Source organism: Erythrolamprus reginae, chromosome 2, assembly GCF_031021105.1.
Source record: "Erythrolamprus reginae isolate rEryReg1 chromosome 2, rEryReg1.hap1, whole genome shotgun sequence".
NCBI lineage: Eukaryota > Metazoa > Chordata > Lepidosauria > Squamata > Dipsadidae > Erythrolamprus > Erythrolamprus reginae.
Genome location: NC_091951.1, coordinates 321959490 through 321979326, shown reverse-complemented (window position 1 = coordinate 321979326; position 19837 = coordinate 321959490). Strand labels below are relative to the sequence as shown.

Below are 19837 nucleotides of genomic sequence, written 5' to 3'. Positions count from 1 at the left end.
GTAAAGAGTAGGATGAAATGTTAGAATTAGAGATTTTTCTAAACATGATTCAAGGCCATATTTTTGTTTTAAATGTTTAAATAACCAAGGCCAGAACAATTGCATTTTAGAGCATTAAAATAAGTTGTAATAATGCAGGCAAATCTTTATATATTATCTCTGAGAAATCCTAGAGCAGTGACGGTGAACCTATGGCACAGGAGCCACAGGTGTCACGCAGAGCCATATCTGCCGTTGCCCTAGCTCAGCTGTTGCCCTAGCTCAGCTCCAACACTCATGTGCAGATCAACCAGCTGATTTTTGGCTTGCACAGAGGCTCTTAGAGGGTATTTTTGGCTTCCGGAGGACCTCTGGGGGGGATGGGGAGGGAGTTTTCACCCTCCCCAGACTTCAGGGAAGCCTCTGGAGCCTGGGAAGGGTGAAAATTGGGCCTACTGAGCCCACCAGAAGTTTGGAAGAGGACTGTTTCTGGCCTCCAGAGGGCCTCTGGAGGACAGGGGAGGCAATTTTCACCCTCCCCAGGCATTGAATTATGGGTGTGGGCACTCGCACAGGCACAATAATGTGTGCACACACTTTTGGCACCTGAGGGAAAAAAAAGTTCGCCATAACTTGGATACCTTCGGTAGGAATATTTTTAAGCAGACTATAATATAATTGATCTATAAATACCTCAGAAACAATGCAGTAATCACTAGAATTGAACATGGATTTATAAATAAGCCAAAGTGACATATGCCATTTTGATCAAATAACATTTTACTAAATTATAAAACTGCAGTAGATGTAAATACAGTATCTTGATTTTAGCATTGGAAAGTATCATGTGAAATGAGGGCTATGTACCCAAACAACTAACCGGCTGCAGAATTAGCTCAAAAATATATTCAGATTGCTCGTTAACAGCTCCTCATTAAATTCAAGGAAACTATGAAATGGATGCTCCAATGTCCTAGGCCCTTCAATATTTTTCTTAATGACATGGATGAAAAGATGGAGGGACTAATTATAATTTTTACAGATAACATAAAATTACAAAGAACAGCTCATATCCCCAACCACGGAAATAAAATTCAAGGTAATTACAAGAAAAATGAGCTGAAAATACTAACAGCATGAAATTTAACAGACACAAATGCAAAATTATTAACTTGAGAAACAATATGGAATGAGAAATGGTCATAATTGCTGATAGGGTCAGACAAGAGCAATCATCTTGGAAGGAGAAATTGGTTCTGTGGGGAAATATTGAAATATTTGGGAATGCTTAACACTGAGAAGGAAAGGTTAAGGATATGTCTTAGCGTTCTTCAAATAGCAAACAGGATGCCATGCAAAAAAGAGCCAAAAACTCTTCTGTTACCATTGATGAGAAATACAGCATAATAAGTTTAAATTATAGGAAGGCAAATTCTGGGTGTGTTTTTTAAAATGTTTGTAACAATAAGAGAAAGAGGACAGTAGAAATAATTGCCAAGGAAGATGGTAGATATACCCCTTTGAGATAGAGTGATACCTTGTCTTACAAACTTAATTGGTTCCGGGACGAGGTTCTTCAGGTGAAAAGTTTGTAAGACGAAACAATGTTTCCCATAGGAATCAATGGAAAAGCGATTAATGCGTGCAAGCCCAAAATTCACCCCTTTTGCCAGCCGAAGCGCCCGTTTTTGCACTGCTGGGATTCCCCTGCTGGGATTCCCCTGCAGCATCACAAAAACACGGAAGTCCAGAGGTGGGGTTTCCCATGGAGGGGAGCATCAGGGGAATCCCAGCAGTGCAAAAACAGGTGCTTTGCTGGCAACGGAAGTCCGGAGGCGGGGCATCCCAGCTGCGGCGGTGGGTTTGTAACGTGAAAATAGTTTGTAAGAAGAGGCAAAAAAATCTTAAACCCCGGGTTTGTATCTTGAAAAGTTTGTATGATGAGGCCTTTGTAAGACGAGGTATCACTGTATGTTCAAGCTGAGACCAGATTACTGTCACAAATGGTTAAATTTTGATCCCTGCAAAGAAATGGCCTTCTGAATCTTTCTGACTGTCATTCTGTAAATCCAGTGACTGAGCCCACTTGAAATATAAAATAATGACACCTTTGCTACCCTCTTCTGCTGCTAGAGACAGCAGCTGTCTTGAAACTAATTTCACAGGATCAATTAGCTTTGCTGGAGACCCAAGAGATTTCTTCCTATGGAATCACTGCTTTATTTATAAATGTATACGCTGGGAAAGAACTGTATGGGGAATACAAAGAAATGCAGGTTCAACAGAACCACTGCTCCAGACTTGCAGTAGTGATAAAGTTCCTAGCCAATCATTTATTATCATTTTTTTTTACTTTGGAAATGAGCCTATGGCTGCACTTCAGATCGCGGGCAATCAAAATTGATTGAAAGGGATTCTGTTGATTGATAGAATCCTCAAGGTAATCAACCCAGGCTGCCGCCTGATCTTTAGAGAAAGATTGTACAGCCCCCACCTTTAAGGGGGAAAGTTGCCTAGCTGAGTGCACAATATTTTGAGTTAGGAGGGATATTGTCGCTTTCAGGCAAATCATTACAGCTGTGAGAAATGAACTTCTAACAAGGCTTCAACTTCTTAAGAAAACAGTTACTTTTGGGAGATGTCAAATATCTTCTATTTCAATTACCTTGTTCAAATCAAAAACTCTTCTTTAATTTTCTCAAAATGAAAACGCCCAAAATGTATAGACAAGTACCGATACTTTGATTTAACAATCACAACAGAGGCCAGTTTTTTTCATTGCTAAACAAGGTAGTTTTGCTCCACTTAATGCGCCACCTTTTTACCATTGTTCTAATGTGAATCACGCGATCATTAAGTGAATACAGATTCCCCATTTACTTTGCTTGTCGGGCGCTGGCTCAGCAAGTTACAAAAGGTTTATCACGTGACGATGGGACAGCGCAACTTGCAAATACATGCCAGTTACCAAGCAACAAGATTTTGATCATGTGGTCATGGGGATACTGTATCAGGGACCATCTCATGCCTCATGTATCCCAGCGGCCAGTCAGATCCCACAAAGTCAGCCTTCTCCAGATCCCGTCAGCCAAGTAATGTTGCCTGGCGGGGCCTAGGGGAAGGCCTTCTCTGTGGTGGCTCCGGTCCTTTGGAACCAGCTCCTCCCAGAGATTCGCAGTGCCCCCCACCCTCCTGGCCTTTCAAAAGGTTTTAAAAACACATCTTTGCCAGCAGGCCTGGGGCCATTGGGCATTGACATTCTGCTCCTGGCGATAATATGACTGTGATGGAATGAAGTCAGTTGAATGGTTCTAAATGTTTGGGATTTAGAAACATGGAAGATTGACCACAGAAAAAGATCTCATGGTCCATTAAGTCTGCCCTTATACTATTTCTTGTATTTTATCTTAGGATGGATATATGTTTAGTCCAGGCATGTTTGAATTCTGTTACTGTGGATTTACCAACCACATCTGCTGGAAGTTTGTTCCAAGCATCTACTACTCTTTCATAAAAATAATATTTTCTCATGTCGCTTCCGATCTTTCCCCCAACTAACCTCAGATTGTGTCCCCTTGTTCTTGTGTTCACTTTCCTATTAAAAACACTTCCTTCCTGAACCTTATTTAACCCTTTAACATATTTAAATGTTTCGATCATGTCCCCCCTTTTCCTTCTGTCCTCCAGACTATAAAGATTGAGTTCATTAAGTCTTTCCTGATACATTTTATGCTTAAGACCTTCCACCCTTTTTGTAGTCCATCTTTGGATCCATTCAATTTTGTCAATATCTTTTTGTAGGTGAGGTCTCCAGAACTGAACACAGTATTCCAAATGTGGTCTCACCAGCGCTCTATATAAGGGGATCACAATCTCCCTCTTCCTGCTTGTTATACCTCTAGCTATGCAGCCAAGCATTCTACTTGCTTTCCCTATCGCCTGACTGCACTGTTCACCCCCCCCCCCTTTTTTTAAGATTAGGTTTTAAATGTTTGGATTTTCAAATGTAGCTTTTATGGTTGGATTTTATAACTGTCTATTTTGTATTCCTTTTTATTCTGTAAGCCGCCCGGGGTCTTCTGGAGAAGGGCAGCCTAGAAACAAACAAATAAATAAATAGCCATAAGTGTGAAAATCAGTCTATAATTTATTTTCTTCAATGCCATTATAACTTCAAATGATCACTAAATAAATGGGTGTCACTTGAAGACTATCCGCAAACTACAAGTATAACTTCAATGACTAACTTACAACGGAATGAGGAATGTGTAGGCCTTTTGAAGATTTGGAAATGGGTAAATTCAAAGTAGTGAAGGGGGAAAAAAACATCCATCCACACTGGTTTTATTTAAATTTAAACATAAGTGCCCCTTGTATTTTGGCACATTAAACACTTTGGTACAATAGCACTTTTTGGAGAATCTATAAAGATATTGTTTTAAAAAATGTACTTTAGCTATATTTATCGATATACAGAATGGAGTAGTGCAGTGGCCTAGAGGTGGAGCTCTGGCTTCACAATCAGAGGCTGTGAGTTCGATCCTAGGTAGAGTCAGATATTACTCTCTCTGGCCACAATAAAAATGTATCTGCTGAACAAAATTCCACATTGGCAATAGGAATGGTGTCCTGCCAGTAAATATTCACCTGCCCAGACTCCACCATGTATGGGATTATGGGGTTGTTAAAAGATGATGATGATGACTATAGCAACATAATATAATTGTATTATTATTTCCCTCCCTTTTACATTCCATGGAATTTGAGCTACTCTGAGTTCCTTCTTTATATTTCCTTCGTTTTCCAAGGTGAAGCTTCACAGAGATTCTTCAAGATCATTTCTGAAACCCTCCACAATCTCAGCCCTTCTATCTCCCACTTGTTTTAACTTCCTCTAATAATTCATTTTCAAAGCATTTCGCATCAATTCAATGCCAATAAATAAAAAGCAATGAACAATGGCAATATGGCAATGTCAAGGATAAATGAAAGTGAGTTTCATCTACAACACTGATTTATGGTACATACCAGGAACTTGCGAATATACAGTAACAATAAACCCTGGTTCACAGCTAAATTTAAGCAGTTACGTCGTCCCAAAGAAGAAACCTACAGAAAAGAACACTGCACAATCAGTCCAGATTATATTAAAAAGGGGGACTGTATTAACAAGGGAGAACTGTATTAACAAGGGAGATCAGAGCAACAAAAAGAAGCATATATAAAATATAAACCTATGTAAAGAGTAGAATATTAGAGATCAAATACAGAAACCAAAGTTCTCAGCAACTTGCAGAAGACTACACACTGCCAGACAAATCCTGGTAGCTTGGATCTAAAAGCATGAGAAACACAACCAAGAATGACCACATCCAAGCAAAGTTCCCTAAAAGGGATCTATACATGTGTCCATCCTTATAAGTTATAGGGATGGGCACATGTATAAACTGGGAAGATTCTACCTAGAAGAGACCATCTCTAAGTGCATTTGAAGTCTTTAAATTTAAGGCTTTAAAGGTCAAAACAAGAATACTGAATACTAAAAATATGCCCTGGGGTCTTTTAGTAACCAGTTACAGTGCATTAAATATAGGTGCACATAGCAGCAATCTGCAGCCTAATTACTGCATTTTGCACCAACCAGAGGTTCCAAATTATTTTTGAAGGCAACAAAATCTGAAAACCCAGAAGTAAATGAATCAGTTCTTTAGGGAGAGGATGAACCCATCCATAGTTACAGTTCAAACCAATAAAATGTTTCTGTGTTTTGGAAAAACAGCATTCAATTAAACCTGAGCTTGTTCCTCCCCACTCAGACCTTCATGACACTACGACAGTAAGTTACATTCTTGCTCAGAAGGTTTTTAAAAAGTTATAAATGTGTCAGTGATGGTTCCTCTCCATTTCAGCCTAGCATCAATATATTATAGCAAATATACGTACTGTAGATTATTTTCTGACTTCAGATATAAACGTACTTTCAAAAAAACATAATTCAAAGCTAAATTAAGCACAGTGACTAAACACACAATTTATGTCATGCAGGAGGATGGACTGTGACATTTTCTGTGACGTGTGACGAAGACCCGCATGCTGTGAGAATCTTGGCATGCGTCACCTCTCCCAACACACCTGTGATCATCAGCATATCCCCTTTTAATTGTATGTTCTTTTGACTTCTTTGAAGGAATGTTCTAATTTTATATGTGCAATGCATTCCTTTCTTCAATTTTCTGTTTACTCATCAGTTGTATGCAAATTTTTCTTGCATTAATTTAGGATGTTTCCTTTGGCATTTTGCTAATTCTACTCATTAGCTGGTGTAATCATATATGTACAGTCACCAAGCCAAACTTCTTGGATATATATTTTTGTATTTAAATTCCTTTATCTGTGACTTGGTTTTAGTAATTTTCAAGTGTGTTAGATACATTTAATGTTGTGTGCTGGCACTTCCTCTTTCTCCCACACCAAACATCAAGGGGTATTGATTTTAACAAAAAGAGGATGTGGCTCTCTGTCTTGGTCACAGCTATAATAATTCCTATTTATCAGATCAATTGAATTCAATCCAATCACAACCAGCCTTGTGGACAAGAATGAAAAAAATGGCTCCAGAAGTCTTATTTAGTGCAACTACTCCATAAATCCATAAAAACCATGAAGGAAGATAAACAGATAAAAACAACTGAAATGCAACACTTAAGACGACAACATACTGGGGGGAAAAGCCCAAAGAAACCAATGCGAGAACCAATCCAAATTCAAGATGAAAGTTGCATAAACATTAAGAACATTGATAGTTGATATGCTGGCTCTGTTAAAAAGTGCTATGGCTAACATGTTGTAAGCCACCCTAAGTCTAAGGAGAAGGGCGGCATAAAAATCAATCAAACAAACAAACAAACAAACAAACAAATAGTAAATAATCTAGAAGCTGTAGATTAATATAGTCAACAGATAGGTTGACAATAAGTACAATTTTTTAGATTTATAGACACAAATTTGCTTTTCTTTTTCTTTTCTTCTTTTTTCTTTTTCTTCTTTCTCTTTCTTTCTCTCCTTCTCTTTCTTAAATGTGTAATGCAATTTACAACCATATATTCAAAGTTCATATACATTTTTATTTGTATTTGTACGGTCTCCTTATTTTATGTACCCTTTCCCTTTTTATTGTCAATAAAGATTACATTTTTTATAAAAAGAAAAAGAAAAAATGGGTCATTTCCACTACCCATCATCTGCCCAGTCATATGCATTCCACTGGCCGTGTGATATTAGGCTAACTTCAGCAATACAGGTGAATGTCCATGGCAATTCCCGCTATGTTGGATAATCTTGGTCCTTATTATCTGTCTCTTTCTCTCAGCAATGTCCGTCTCATCTACAGTAATCCCAGTCACTGAGGCATCATATAGATCTACTCTGTCACTTTCAAGAAACAGATTATGGGGCAATCGGAAGTGATGTTTTAAGAGACATGGATATAACTGACTTAATTTTGTTAGGGAAGAGCATTTAAACATTTTGAATGGTACAGTTCTAGAAAAATGGAGCATGTGGCTTTCAAAACTACAGAATTTGTTTGTTCCAAATGAAATAAACATACTATTAAGAACTGCTGAGTTATAAAACTCTGAGCTCTTAAACTTTCACTATCCTAACCAAGATTATGTGGTATTAGAGTTCAATAAGATTTGGGATCGCTCTTATTTTATGCTATACAATAAAGCATCAGTGCAGAGGGAAGGCAAATACATTGTTTCACTCAATTTATTCTTATAGTTTGTTCTTGGCATTGATTAGATAACTATGTGGCATAAACGATGGGGTTTTGTTTTGATTTCTTTAAAACCCTGCATTTTTTATTCCCTTTATTGCTCCCCTTGTCAGAATTACTACCATGTTTTCCCAAAAAATAAGCCCTCCCCTGAAAGTAAACCTTCCCCAAAAATATTTAGATGCATGCGCAGGCGGTCTCTGCCAGTTCCTCTGGCTAGGGTTAGGGAGACAGAGCTGGAAATCAGGTAAGACGACGAGAAGAGCCCCATCTTGCTCAATGCACCCCAAAATAATAAGACCTCCCCAAAAGTAAGGCCAAGCACTTATTTTGAGGTTCAATAAAATATAAGACAGGGTCTTGTTTTCGGGGAACACCATATTTAAGACCACAATTATATTAGCCTACAATATTTTAAAGGCGCCATTCATTAGAGGCAAGTGGTCTTAATTTATTTCATCAATAAAAGTAAAAAATAAAATCACACACAACCAGAAACCTAGCTGTTGAAACACTCTGCCTCAGCTGTCATAAGGAACAAGAAGTAGATTTCTATCCTTACCTGACAGTGTCGGCCGCAGTAATAGCAATTAAAGGAAGAGTTCTCAGTGGAAGGTTGGTGGGCCTCTGCACCATCTCTGGGTCAGTTTTTTTCTCCCAGTCGACCTGCTCCAACTGTCTAAATGCCAAAGGAGGAAGCTGGAGGTTGCGACAGGACAACCTCCTAACACGATACTGGTCCGTTCCTTGGAGAACCATTTCTTCTTCATTTTGATGGTACAGGGTCTCTTCTGAAGCCTACGATAACAAAGATTATTTCAATGAACCTCTGTCGTGAAATTGTTCAAAATTGCATCCATACATGTAAAACCTTATATTTTAGGGTTTTTTTTAAATAATATGAAACAGGAAAAAAGGCTCCGGCCCTCTGGAATCAGCTCCCCCTGGAGATTCGTACTGCCCCTCCCCTCCTCTCCTTCCATAGGAGTCTTAGGATTCATCTATATCGGCAGGCTTGGAGCGATTAGACTCTAGCCCCCTGGCTGTTCTATGTTAGGTATGGTTGTTGTTTGAGTGGGTATGACTGTTTTTTTTTTTTAAATAATACTGGGTTTTATAGACTAGTGCATTTAGTTTTTTAAATTAATTGGATTTAGACAATTATATTGTATTGTTCTTTTTTATGTGTTGTAAGCCATCCTGAGTCCTCGGAGACGGACAGCATATAAATCCAATTAAATAAATAAATAAATAAGTAAACAAACAAACAAATACGGTAATTAAATAGAAGAACCTTATTCTTTTCATCCTGAGAGCTCCTTGCATGGTTGTTTTCCCACAGATGTCTCATTACCCAAACTAGGTAACATCATCAGAGCATCTCCGAGAGCACCAAGCACCTCTCATCTCAACCTGAGCTACAAATATACTCCTTTATCTTTTCATACATTTTGACAGTGCTGGAGAACTTACTGTAGAATATATTTGCTTACACTCCGCAGATATATTAAGCACAGTACACAGTTTGAAATGGTTCTCCAGAGCCTTCTTCAACCAAGCTCAGCAACTGAGTACTAAGAATCGATAGCATGGTTTCGAGTTTTTAAGGGTAATGTCAATGTTTTAAGCTTTGGACTTTAAAACATTAAAATAACCTTGGATAATGCTAAAGGCTTGTGAAAAGAAGGAGGAGGGGAATCTAATTTCCATACCACTCAGCTTGTAAGATGCAATTTCATTGACTGTGCCTCTAAGGCCGTGATAATAATAATAATTATTATTATTAATAATAATAATAATAATTAATAATAATTAATAAATAATGATGATGATGATATGATGATGATGATGATGATAATAATAATAATAATAATAATAATAATAATAATAATAATAATTTATTAGACTTGTATGCCACCCGTCTCCGAAAACTAAGGGCAGCTCATAACAACAATAAAATAATACAGAACAAATCTAATAATTAAAACTGTAACTATAACTGTAACTAATAATTAAAACTGTGATGGCAAACCTATGTCCATATAGGAAGGCATGCGAGATGTTGCCCTATGCATGTGCTGGGCAGATGATTTTCAGCCTCAGGGAAGGCTGTTTTCACCCTCTGGAGGTTTCAGATGGCTTCCCTGAAGGCTTCAGAGGATGAAAAATGGCCCAACAGACAAACCAGAAGTTTGGAAAAAAGGATTCCCAGTTTGCCCATTGGGCTGTTTTTTGCACTCCAGAGGCTTCGGGAGGCTGAAGTCTCCAGAGTGTGAAAAACGGCCCAACAGGCAAACAGGAAATCCTTTTTTCCGAAGTTTCGGTTTGCCTATTGGACCGTTTTTTGCACTCTGGAGACTTTAGAGAACCCTCCGGAGGTTGAAAACAGCCCAACAGGCCAACTAGAAATTAGTTTCCAAATTTCTAGTTTAACTGTTTGACTGTTTTTCAACGTTCCCCAGGCTTCAGGAGTCCAGAGGCTTCAGTGAGGCTCATGCGCATGTGCAGAGGAGAGCACAGTGGTGGTGGCGGTTGTGTGCAAGCAGGGGTAGCATGGGGTTGTGCGCATGCAAAGAGGAGGGCATGGTTTTGGGCATGTGCATGTACGGTAATATGTACACACACTTTTTTTTGCAAGCAAGCCAAAAAAGGTTTGCCATCACTGCTGTAGGCAGAATGTGAGTCCCAGCTATAGAAAAGTAACTTGGCTTTGGTTTACAGAAATGGTGCATAAAAGCTTAAGGAGACTTTCATGATAACATTTGTGAACTTTCCAAAATTTTGACAAACCCCCCCCCCACACACACAATTTTGCTGCAACTGGGGTACAACCTTTTAAGCATTACTACATAGTGGTGTTGGGATGCAATAGTTCACAGCTTCATAATTGTTAATGGATCTAATCTCTCCCTCCTCGCATTTTAATCCAAGTACTCCTTCCAGATCAAATAATGGCTTACATAGTTTGCAAGTAACAAAGACTGACTGTTTAATTTAAAATCCTCAAGCCCTTTTAATCTTACAGGCTTTAATTCTTTAAAACACATGAATAAATACAAATAAAACAAAAAATCAGTAGGCAACTCATAGCACCTTTGTTAGTTAACAAATCTTAATAAAAAGGCAAAGACCTTCCTGACAACAGCAATATGATTCTTCTGATGCATCAGAATGTTACCTTCTCTCTATGCCTGTGATGGCGAAGCTATGCCACACATAGCCATATTGGAGGACCTGCAAGATTTTGCCCTGTGTCAGCTCCAGTATGCATGTGAACGCTGGCCAGCTGATTTTTGGCCTTGGGAAAGGCCGTTTCGCTCTCGGGATGCTTCAAGGAAGCTTCCCTGAAGCCCTGGAGACAAAAAAACCCTCACCTAATGGACAAACCAGAAATTCATAAAAATGCACTTCTAGTTTGCCATTGTGCTTCCAGAGGGAAGCCGAGTGCAAAAAACAGCACAATAAGTATGTCAGGAATTAAAAATCCCTAGGTAATATCATAATGTAGACAGTAAGCCTCAGTTAAGAATGCTGAGTCATTCAGAGGCAGTTGAGAGTGCAGCAACCTAGCAATTATGTGAAAAGTATTTAACAAGGCAAGAGCTCCCTGCTCTTTTTCTCTGTCTGTTCACTGTTAGCTGTGTTCTGTTGCTGTTCGTGAGAAGTGAGCTTTGAAGGAGCTGTAATGGTTCCTGTGAGTTATTGATAGTTGTAGCAAAGTACTAGTAAGAGACTAGTTTATTGTATTTATATTATAGATAGTAGTAATAGTGTTGGTTATGACCTACAAAGCGCTTCATGGCACCGGACCAGAATATCTCCGGGACCGCCTTCTGCCGCACGAATCCCAGCGACCAGTTAGGTCCCACAGAGTTGGCCTTCTTCGGGTCCCGTCAACTAAACAATGTTGTTTGGCGGGACCCAGGGGAAGAGCCTTCTCTGTGGCGGCCCCGACCCTTTGGAACCAACTCCCCTCAGATATCAGAGTTGCCCCCACCCTCCTTGCCTTTCGTAAGCTCCTTAAAACCCACCTCTGTCATCAGGCATGGGGGAATTGAGACTTTCCCTCCCCCTAAGCTTATAAAATTTATGCATGGTATGTTAGTATGTATGATCAGTTTCTAAATTGGGGTTTTAAATTAACTTAAATATTAGATTTGTTTACATTGTACTATTGTTGCTGTGAGCCGCCCCGAGTCTGTGGAGAGGGGCGGCATACAAATCTGATTAACAAATAAATAAATAAATAAGTAGTAGTAGTAGTAGTAATAGTAGTAGTAATAGTATAAAGAAGTAAATATATATTTTCCACAACTTTCTACTGCTGCTGTGTTTCATTGAAGACTTCAACTCCTCTACTGCTCTGTGGCTGGCTGGTTGGGTTGGTGGGCCGGCTGGACTGGTTCGCTGCTTGGGCACAAACAAGCTAGTTTCCACAAATGCAGCTCTGATAGGGTAAACCATAAGTGCATTTTCCAAACTCCCGGTTTGCCCATTGTGCTGTTTTTTGCACTCCAGAGTTTCAAGAAGCTTCCCTGAACTCTCTGGAGTGCAAAAAACATGACCATGGCAAACCAGAAGTGTGTTTTCCAGAACTTCCAGTTTGTCCATTTGGGCATTTTTTTTCATGCACCAGGCTTCAGTAAGGCCTGAGCACATGCGTGGGAGGCAACGCAGGGGGTGCGCATGTAAGGGGAGGGAAGGGGTGTGGCATGTGCATGAATGCTAGCACACCCACACACAACCTTTTGTCATGCAAACCCCAAAAAGTTCATCATCACTGCTCTATGCTTTGGGATGGAAGGACTCCATATTTTATTTTACTTTGCTTTGCTTTGCTTTGCTTTGCTTTGCTTTGCTTTGCTTTGCTTTGCTTTGCTTTGCTTTGCTTTGCTTTGCTTTGCTTTGCTTTGCTTTGCTTTGCTTTGCTTTGCTTTGCTTTGCTTTGCTTTGCTTTGCTTTGCTTTGCTTTGCTTTGCTTTGCTTTGCTTTGCTTTGCTTTGCTTTGCTTTGCTTTGCTTTGCTTTGCTTTGCTTTGCTTTGCTTTGCTTTGCTTTGCTTTGCTTTTTTATTATTTTATTTTATTTTAATTTTATTATTTTTATTTTATTGTATTTTATTGTATTTTATTTTATTTTATTTTATTTTATTTTATTTTATTTTATTGTATTGTATTGTATTGTATTGTATTGTATTGTATTTTATTTTATTTTATTTTATTTTATTTTATTTTATTTTATTTATTTTATTATTTTACTTTACTTTACTTTACTTTATTTTATTTTATTTTAATTTTATTATTTTAATTTTATTTTATTTTATCTATATGCTGCTCAATCCAAAGAGGACTCAGATCGGCTATGATGCATCCAGAGAGTGGGTCGTCAGTTTGACACCTCTATGCTAAAGGTATTAAATCTGGTCCTTTGGAGGTCACTTAGTCATAGAGGTTGCATGCTGCTTGGGCACAAACAAGCTAGTTTGTGCCCAACCACTCTTCTTTTTTACAATTACAAATTAAAACATCTTTCTAAAATCATCAAAAATCTGCTAATATGCTAAAGAATTCACAGTAATAGAGGAACATCCTTGGAGATTACTTCGACTTGATTATTGTTTCATCTAGACAAGGTTTTGTTTTTACCAGAAACCTAACGAATAAATGAGTCACAAATCTGAAGCACATACCAAGGCCAATGATGGCTACATTAGATGACTCATTCACCAAAAATAAAGCTGAAATAAGAGACTTTTCTACTGCATACGAAACTTCAACCACTGCACTGGGGAGTAAGGTAAACAAATTAGCATTTGAACTGAAACGATCCCCATACAGTAACACATTATAGGTAGACAATGTAAGTGGAAAAAGTGTATTAGTCTGTGGTGGTGTAAAAACCCCAATCAGAAATCTGCTTGCACTTTTTTTCCAAGCAATACATTTTATTAAAAGGCATAAATGCGGGTGGCAGAAAAATCACTCAAAATGGCAAATTTCCTTCCATACTATAACTCTGTTGTATGAAAGGAACCATTCTTTCTTATGCCTTCTCCAGATTTATGATACTGATATTGATAACATCAGAAGAATGCTGATATGCAGAATGCATCTCTCCCCCAATAAATACAAGCACCAAGTATATCTTCCTTCCACTGAATTGAGCTTTAACTTTTAATCCAACTTTGCATGGAATTATTATTATTATTATTATTATTATTATTATTATTATTATTATTAATTAGATTTGTATGCCGCCCCTCTCCGAAGACTCAGGGAGGCTCACAACAGTAATAAAAAACAGTATAATAATGAAACAAATCTAATAATAAAATTACATTAAAAACCCACAACAATTAAAAACCATACAGCACATACATACCAAACATAAAATATAAGAAAGCCTGGGGGAGATGTCTTAGTTCCCCCATGCCTGGCAATATAGGTGGGTCTTGAGTAACTTGCGAAAGACAAGGAGAGTTGGGGCTGTTCTAATCTCCGGGGGGAATTGATTCCAGAGGGTCGGGGCCACCACAGAGAAGGCTCTTCCCTGGGGCCTGCCAAACGACATTGTTTGGTCGACGGGACCCGGAGAAGGCCAACTCTGTGGGACCTTATCGGCCGCTGGGATTCGTGCGGTGGAAGGCGGTTCCGTAGGTATTCTGGTCCAATGCCATGAAGGGCTTTAAAGGTCATTACCAACACTTTGAATTGTGACCGGAAACCGATCAGCAGCCAGTGCAAGGAAGGAACAGTCTACCACTGTGATGGCAAAGCTATGGCTCACATGTCAGATATAGCATGCAGAGCCCTCTCTGCTGGTACCCGTGTTGTCGCCCCAGGTCGGATCTCCATGGCGTTTCTTTCGTGAACTTTGGTTTCCCTGCAAACGATGAAACAGAAGTTCACGAAAGAAAAAGATCTTACCTCTTGCTGTGCTGCCTGTGTTGGGATGCCCCGCTTCCCACCGTCCAGCTAGTCTTCAGGTCTCTGCTGGGCATGTGTACATGTCCAGCAGATGTGCACTCACACCCACACATGTGCATGTCTTCACACATGTTTGTGCATGTGCACAGTGGCACAAGCGCACACACCTTTCAGTTTTGGCATGCATGTGCGCAGTTTGGGCACTCCATGTCTAAAAGGTTTGCCATTACTGGTTTATAGAAACATAGAAGACTGACAGCAGAAAAAGACCTCATGATCCATCGAGTCTGCCCTTATACTATTGTCTGTATTTTATCTTAGGATGGATATATGTTTATCCCAGGCATGTTTAAATTCAGTTACTGTGGATTTATCTACCACGTCTGCTGGAAGTTTGTTCCAAGGATCTACTACTCTTTCAATAAAATAATATTTTCTCATGTCGCTTTTGATCTTTCCCCCAACTAACTTCAGATTGTGTCCCCTTGTTCTTGTGTTCACTTTCCTATTAAAAACACTTCCCTCCTGGAACTTATTTAACCCTTTAACATATTTAAATGTTTCGATCATGTCCCCCCTTTTCCTTCTGCCCTCCAGACTGTACAGATTGAATTCATGAAGTCTTTCCTGATCAGTTTTATGCTTAAAACCTTCCACCATTCTTTTAGCCCGTCTTTGGACCCGTTCAATTTTGACAATATCTTTTTGTAGGTGAGGTCTCCAGAACTGAACACAGTTTATCACTTCTACTTGCGTATGTAACACCTTCTCCATATATTAGCATTCTACACACAGTATAGCCTAGCACTCAGTGATGGGTTGGCAAAAGTTTTACTGCCACACTGTAGGCGTGGGTTATTTTGTGGGTATGACTTGATGGTCATGTGACCGGGTAGGAGTGGGTTGACAAGGTCATGTGACTGGGTGGTAGTGGCTTACCGACCAAGTTTTCAAATAGGTGCTTGGACTATTTTTCAATCGATTAAATCACATTATTTGAATAGTCACAAAAAGGACAAATGATAGACAGCATTATTAGTTGAGGAGCACAGTAACATTTTAAGATTTTTAATTTGTTTTTTTCATTTTAAGATTAGATTAGATTAGATTAGATTAGATTGGATTTCTATGCCGCCCAATCCCGAAGGACTCAGGGTGGCTTACAACAATGTAAAATTACAATTAGAACAACAATAAAAAGAAGTCAAGAAAAAAACTAATTACTAAAATCCTAATTAAAACTAAAGACTAAATTCAATAGCATACATACTAGGCATGTAGTATTTTGTACTAGTGTTTTGTAGTAGATTTTGTACTGAACACACAAGGTTCAGTATGATAACAGATTAGGCAAGTAGCTCAATTTTCTTTAATTGCTATAAAGATTTGGGGTAAAAACGTACTATTTAATTATTTCCTATTTTAAAAGTAATTAAGGATCATACTAAGGTACTAGAGAAGGAAGGACAATAAAAAAACCTATTAAGTATTCAATAAATAGTGCATAAACCTACTACCCCAACTGCATCCCACACACACACATATCATGAGGGCAGCAGCCAATTACTGCTAGAATATCTTTTTCTTCTGAATTAATGTTAGGTAAGAGAAAAGATGGAAATTGCAATACTGTAGTTTGATATCATGTTTCATCAGTTTGAATAACGCAGCTGGCCTTACATTCTGTGAATTGGTTTGTTGACAATAGGCAATAAGTGGGTTTTGTTTACATAACTTCCCACTGAGACTTACTTGTTTCATACTGGGTTTATATTCCCTGATAGCTGGAAAGTTAATCTTACTCAAACAATAAAAAAAATCAAAAAATAAAAGTAAACAACAGCCATTCATAAATAACAAAGAGAATTGTTTAGTATTCCTAATCCAAATCATTCCTCCAGGATAAAATACCTGTTTCATTTGAATCTTTTTGGAAAGTACAAGCTTTCTGATTTACAACATGCAGGCTCTACTAAGAGTTGGCATTGTTCACGAGTCTATTCATATGTCCAGGTGATTATCCATCTTTTCAAGTAATTTAGCTAGACGGGCAATTAAATGAGATTGAAGATATTAATGTTTATTGTTAGTGTATGTGTGTCTCTATCTTTGTGTTTGCACTGTATGAGACAGTGTGTTTGCATTACCGAGGGATCAACTAAAACTATTTATATAAAACCAGTTCACATGATCTTTGTTCTACATGAATAAAGAAGGCATCTACTTCCCCTAGATTTTAAATGCACCTTTTCTAATTAACCCAATGGTTCTGTTATTTTTATGTTTTCCTTGTTTTTTTTAAATAGGCAGATAGTGTTTGCTTTTCAGTTGTTCAATCATCTCCAATTTTCATGCCTGATAAGGTGATAATAGCTACCTCTCTTATCTCATATTGGCATTTTTTCCAATTGCTTTTATTTTTAGACATATCGGGGGGGGGGGTGCTCCAATGCCTCTTGCCTTCATATGGTGTTGTGGTTAGCTCTGGCCCAGCTCCTGCCCCAAGGAATGTGCAGGTGGATGTGGGGGAGACATCCACATGCCGCAGGCCTGTTTTGCTCCCGATGGAATCTGCCGATGAAGCCTCCTCTGACCAAGGCAGCATGAGTGACAGGGAAGAGGGGAGTTTGACAGACAGCCCAGGAGGAGATCAATCATCCTTATCATCCCTGGATTCTGAACAAGAACTAAAGGATTATTACAAGACAAAATGAGGCCACCTGTGGTTGGGTGGGGCTGCTGTAATTAGGGCTGCTGCTATAAATAGCAGCATGTGGGTTTGGCCATTGTGAAAGAGTATATGATCGTAATTCTTCAGGAATCGTGTGTTGCTGTTTTCTGGACTTCGTTGATTTTTCACGCCTTTGAAACCAAAGCAGAGCAACGTGTGTGTGTGTGTGTGTGTGTGTCTCACTTCGTTGGAAGAAGAAGGGGTGTGAAGTTTCTTCACAGCTGCTAGCTAACTACTTAATGACTGCTTAAGGGAAATTGTACAAACTACCCGGTTGTTTTGGGACGAGTGCTCTTTGCAATACAAAAAGAGTGCTTTGTTTATTTTGAGTTTTGTGATAAAGAACATTGTTTTGAATTTTCAAATGTGTGTGTGTCTGAAATTTGTACCCTTGAATTTTCGGGAGGCTCCTACCAGAGAGCCCAGCAGAACATATGGTATTCATGAAATATACAGATAGTCCTCAACTTATGACCAAAACTGATCCCAGAATTTATGTTGCTAAGTGAGAGGATGTTAGCATGCAGCATGGAAAAAGGGGAATAAAATGGTACACGGGGGTTAATTTGCATACTGATATATAGTCGGTTTTGGCAGTTAGAAGGGAGAATTCTTTTCATTTGTATGTTGGTTGTTGGTGAATCTGCATCACACAAAATAGATGTATATTCCCTTAATGTTAGAGTTCATGAGGGAATATATATATATATAATGTTCATAGATAGAATATTTAGGATTAGTATAGGATCTAAAATGAAATACAAGCACTGTGTATATATGTTATTACTGGAGAAGAGTATAGTTCATTTGTCAAATTGTTATTTGTGAAAACATAAAACAAGTTCCACTAAGAAGAAGAAATAAAACACATGAGCATATATTGGAGTCAGTGTATCTATGTGCACGATATACATCGTGTTGCACAATTCTGCTATGATAATACTCTGCTAAGGGAAGTAAGAATATTGCTTAAAAACATAAATTTAATAGAAAGCTAACAGGTTTGTTAAATGAGCTTTTCCCATTTCATGACTATTCTTGCCACATTTGTTAAATAAATCCCTAAATTAGTAACGTGTTTGTTAAGAAACCTGACTTCCCCCTTGACTTTGTTTGTCAGAAGGACACAAACGAAGATCACATGACCCCTGGACACAGCAATGTAAATCACATGACCATGGGGATGTTACAATGGTTGTAAGTATAAAAAATTGTCGTTAAGTCACTTTTATTTCAGTGCCGTCACTTTGAAAAGTGACTAAATGAACTGTTGTAAGTTGAGGATTATCTGTATTTTATTAAGTTTTATTATTGGTGTGTCTAATGAGACGTTTGGCTTTACTTTATCTTCTATTGAATTATATGTTTTTCTTGCAGCTCAGCAACTTGTTTTGTCAAATACATATTGGTGGTATATAACAATATAATAATATTTATATACATGATACTAGTAAAAGAGAACTATTAGGACGAGGAACGGAAGGCACTCTGGTGCACTTATGCATGCTCCATACTGACCTCTTAGGAATTGGGAGAAGTCAACAATGGATAGTCTAAGGGTAAAGTTTTAAAGGTTAGATACTGCAGAGTCTAATAGTGTTAGGTACTGGTAGTGAGTTCCATGCATTAACTACTCAGTTACTAAAGTCATATTTCCTGCAGTTAAGTTTAGAGTGGTTTGTGTTCTGTTGAGCTCTCTGGTAGAATCCTCCCAAAAATGCACAGATACAATTTCAGACACACACCCGTTTGAAAATTCAAAACAATGTTCTTTATACCAAAAATGCAAATAAACAGAGCACTCTTTTTGTATAGCAAAGAGCACTTGTCTCCAAACAAATTGGTAATTTGTACATGTCCCTTATCACTTCTGTGATACTTAGCTTGCAGCTGTGAGGCAATTCACAGTCCTTCTTTCACAGTCCTTCTTCTTTCACACTTTGCTCTGGGTTAGTTTCAAAGCGGGGAAAAATCAGCACACAAAGATCAAAGTCAGCAAAGCAGTCATGAAACACAACGATCAGATAATCCTCCACAATGGCCAAACCCATAGGCTGCTATTTATAGCAGCATCCTTAATTACCACAGCCCCACCCAACCACAGGTGGCCTCATTTTCTTTGATAATAATCTCTCAGTTGTTGTTGCCTATGCATCGCTCTCCGCATGCGTGGCTGTATCATTAACTCTTGTTCTGAATCCAAGGAGGAGCTAGATAATTGATCTCCTTCTGAGCTGTCTGCCACACTCTCCTCTTCCCTGTCACTCATGTCTTCTTGGTCAGAGGAGCCTTCATCAGCAGATTCCACCAGGGGGGCAAAACAGGCCTGCAGCATGTGGATGTCTCCCCCACATCACAGTCTTTGGGGCAGGAGCTGGGCCAGAGCTAACCACAACAGGTTTGTATCTGTTGTGTGCTCGAC

At 38.6% G+C, this 19837-nt stretch overlaps 1 protein-coding gene across 2 annotated transcripts in view; it reads right to left on the bottom strand.

Moving 5' to 3' along the window:
* Positions 1 to 19837, bottom strand: part of PDE4D (phosphodiesterase 4D) — a 945814-nt gene that overhangs the window by 681027 nt on the left and 244950 nt on the right. For both annotated transcript variants that reach the window (XM_070743323.1, XM_070743330.1), the window contains exon 3: positions 8322 to 8557. In XM_070743323.1, coding sequence (XP_070599424.1) covers positions 8322 to 8557 — 236 coding nt within the window. The remainder of the gene's footprint in view (positions 1 to 8321; positions 8558 to 19837) is intronic.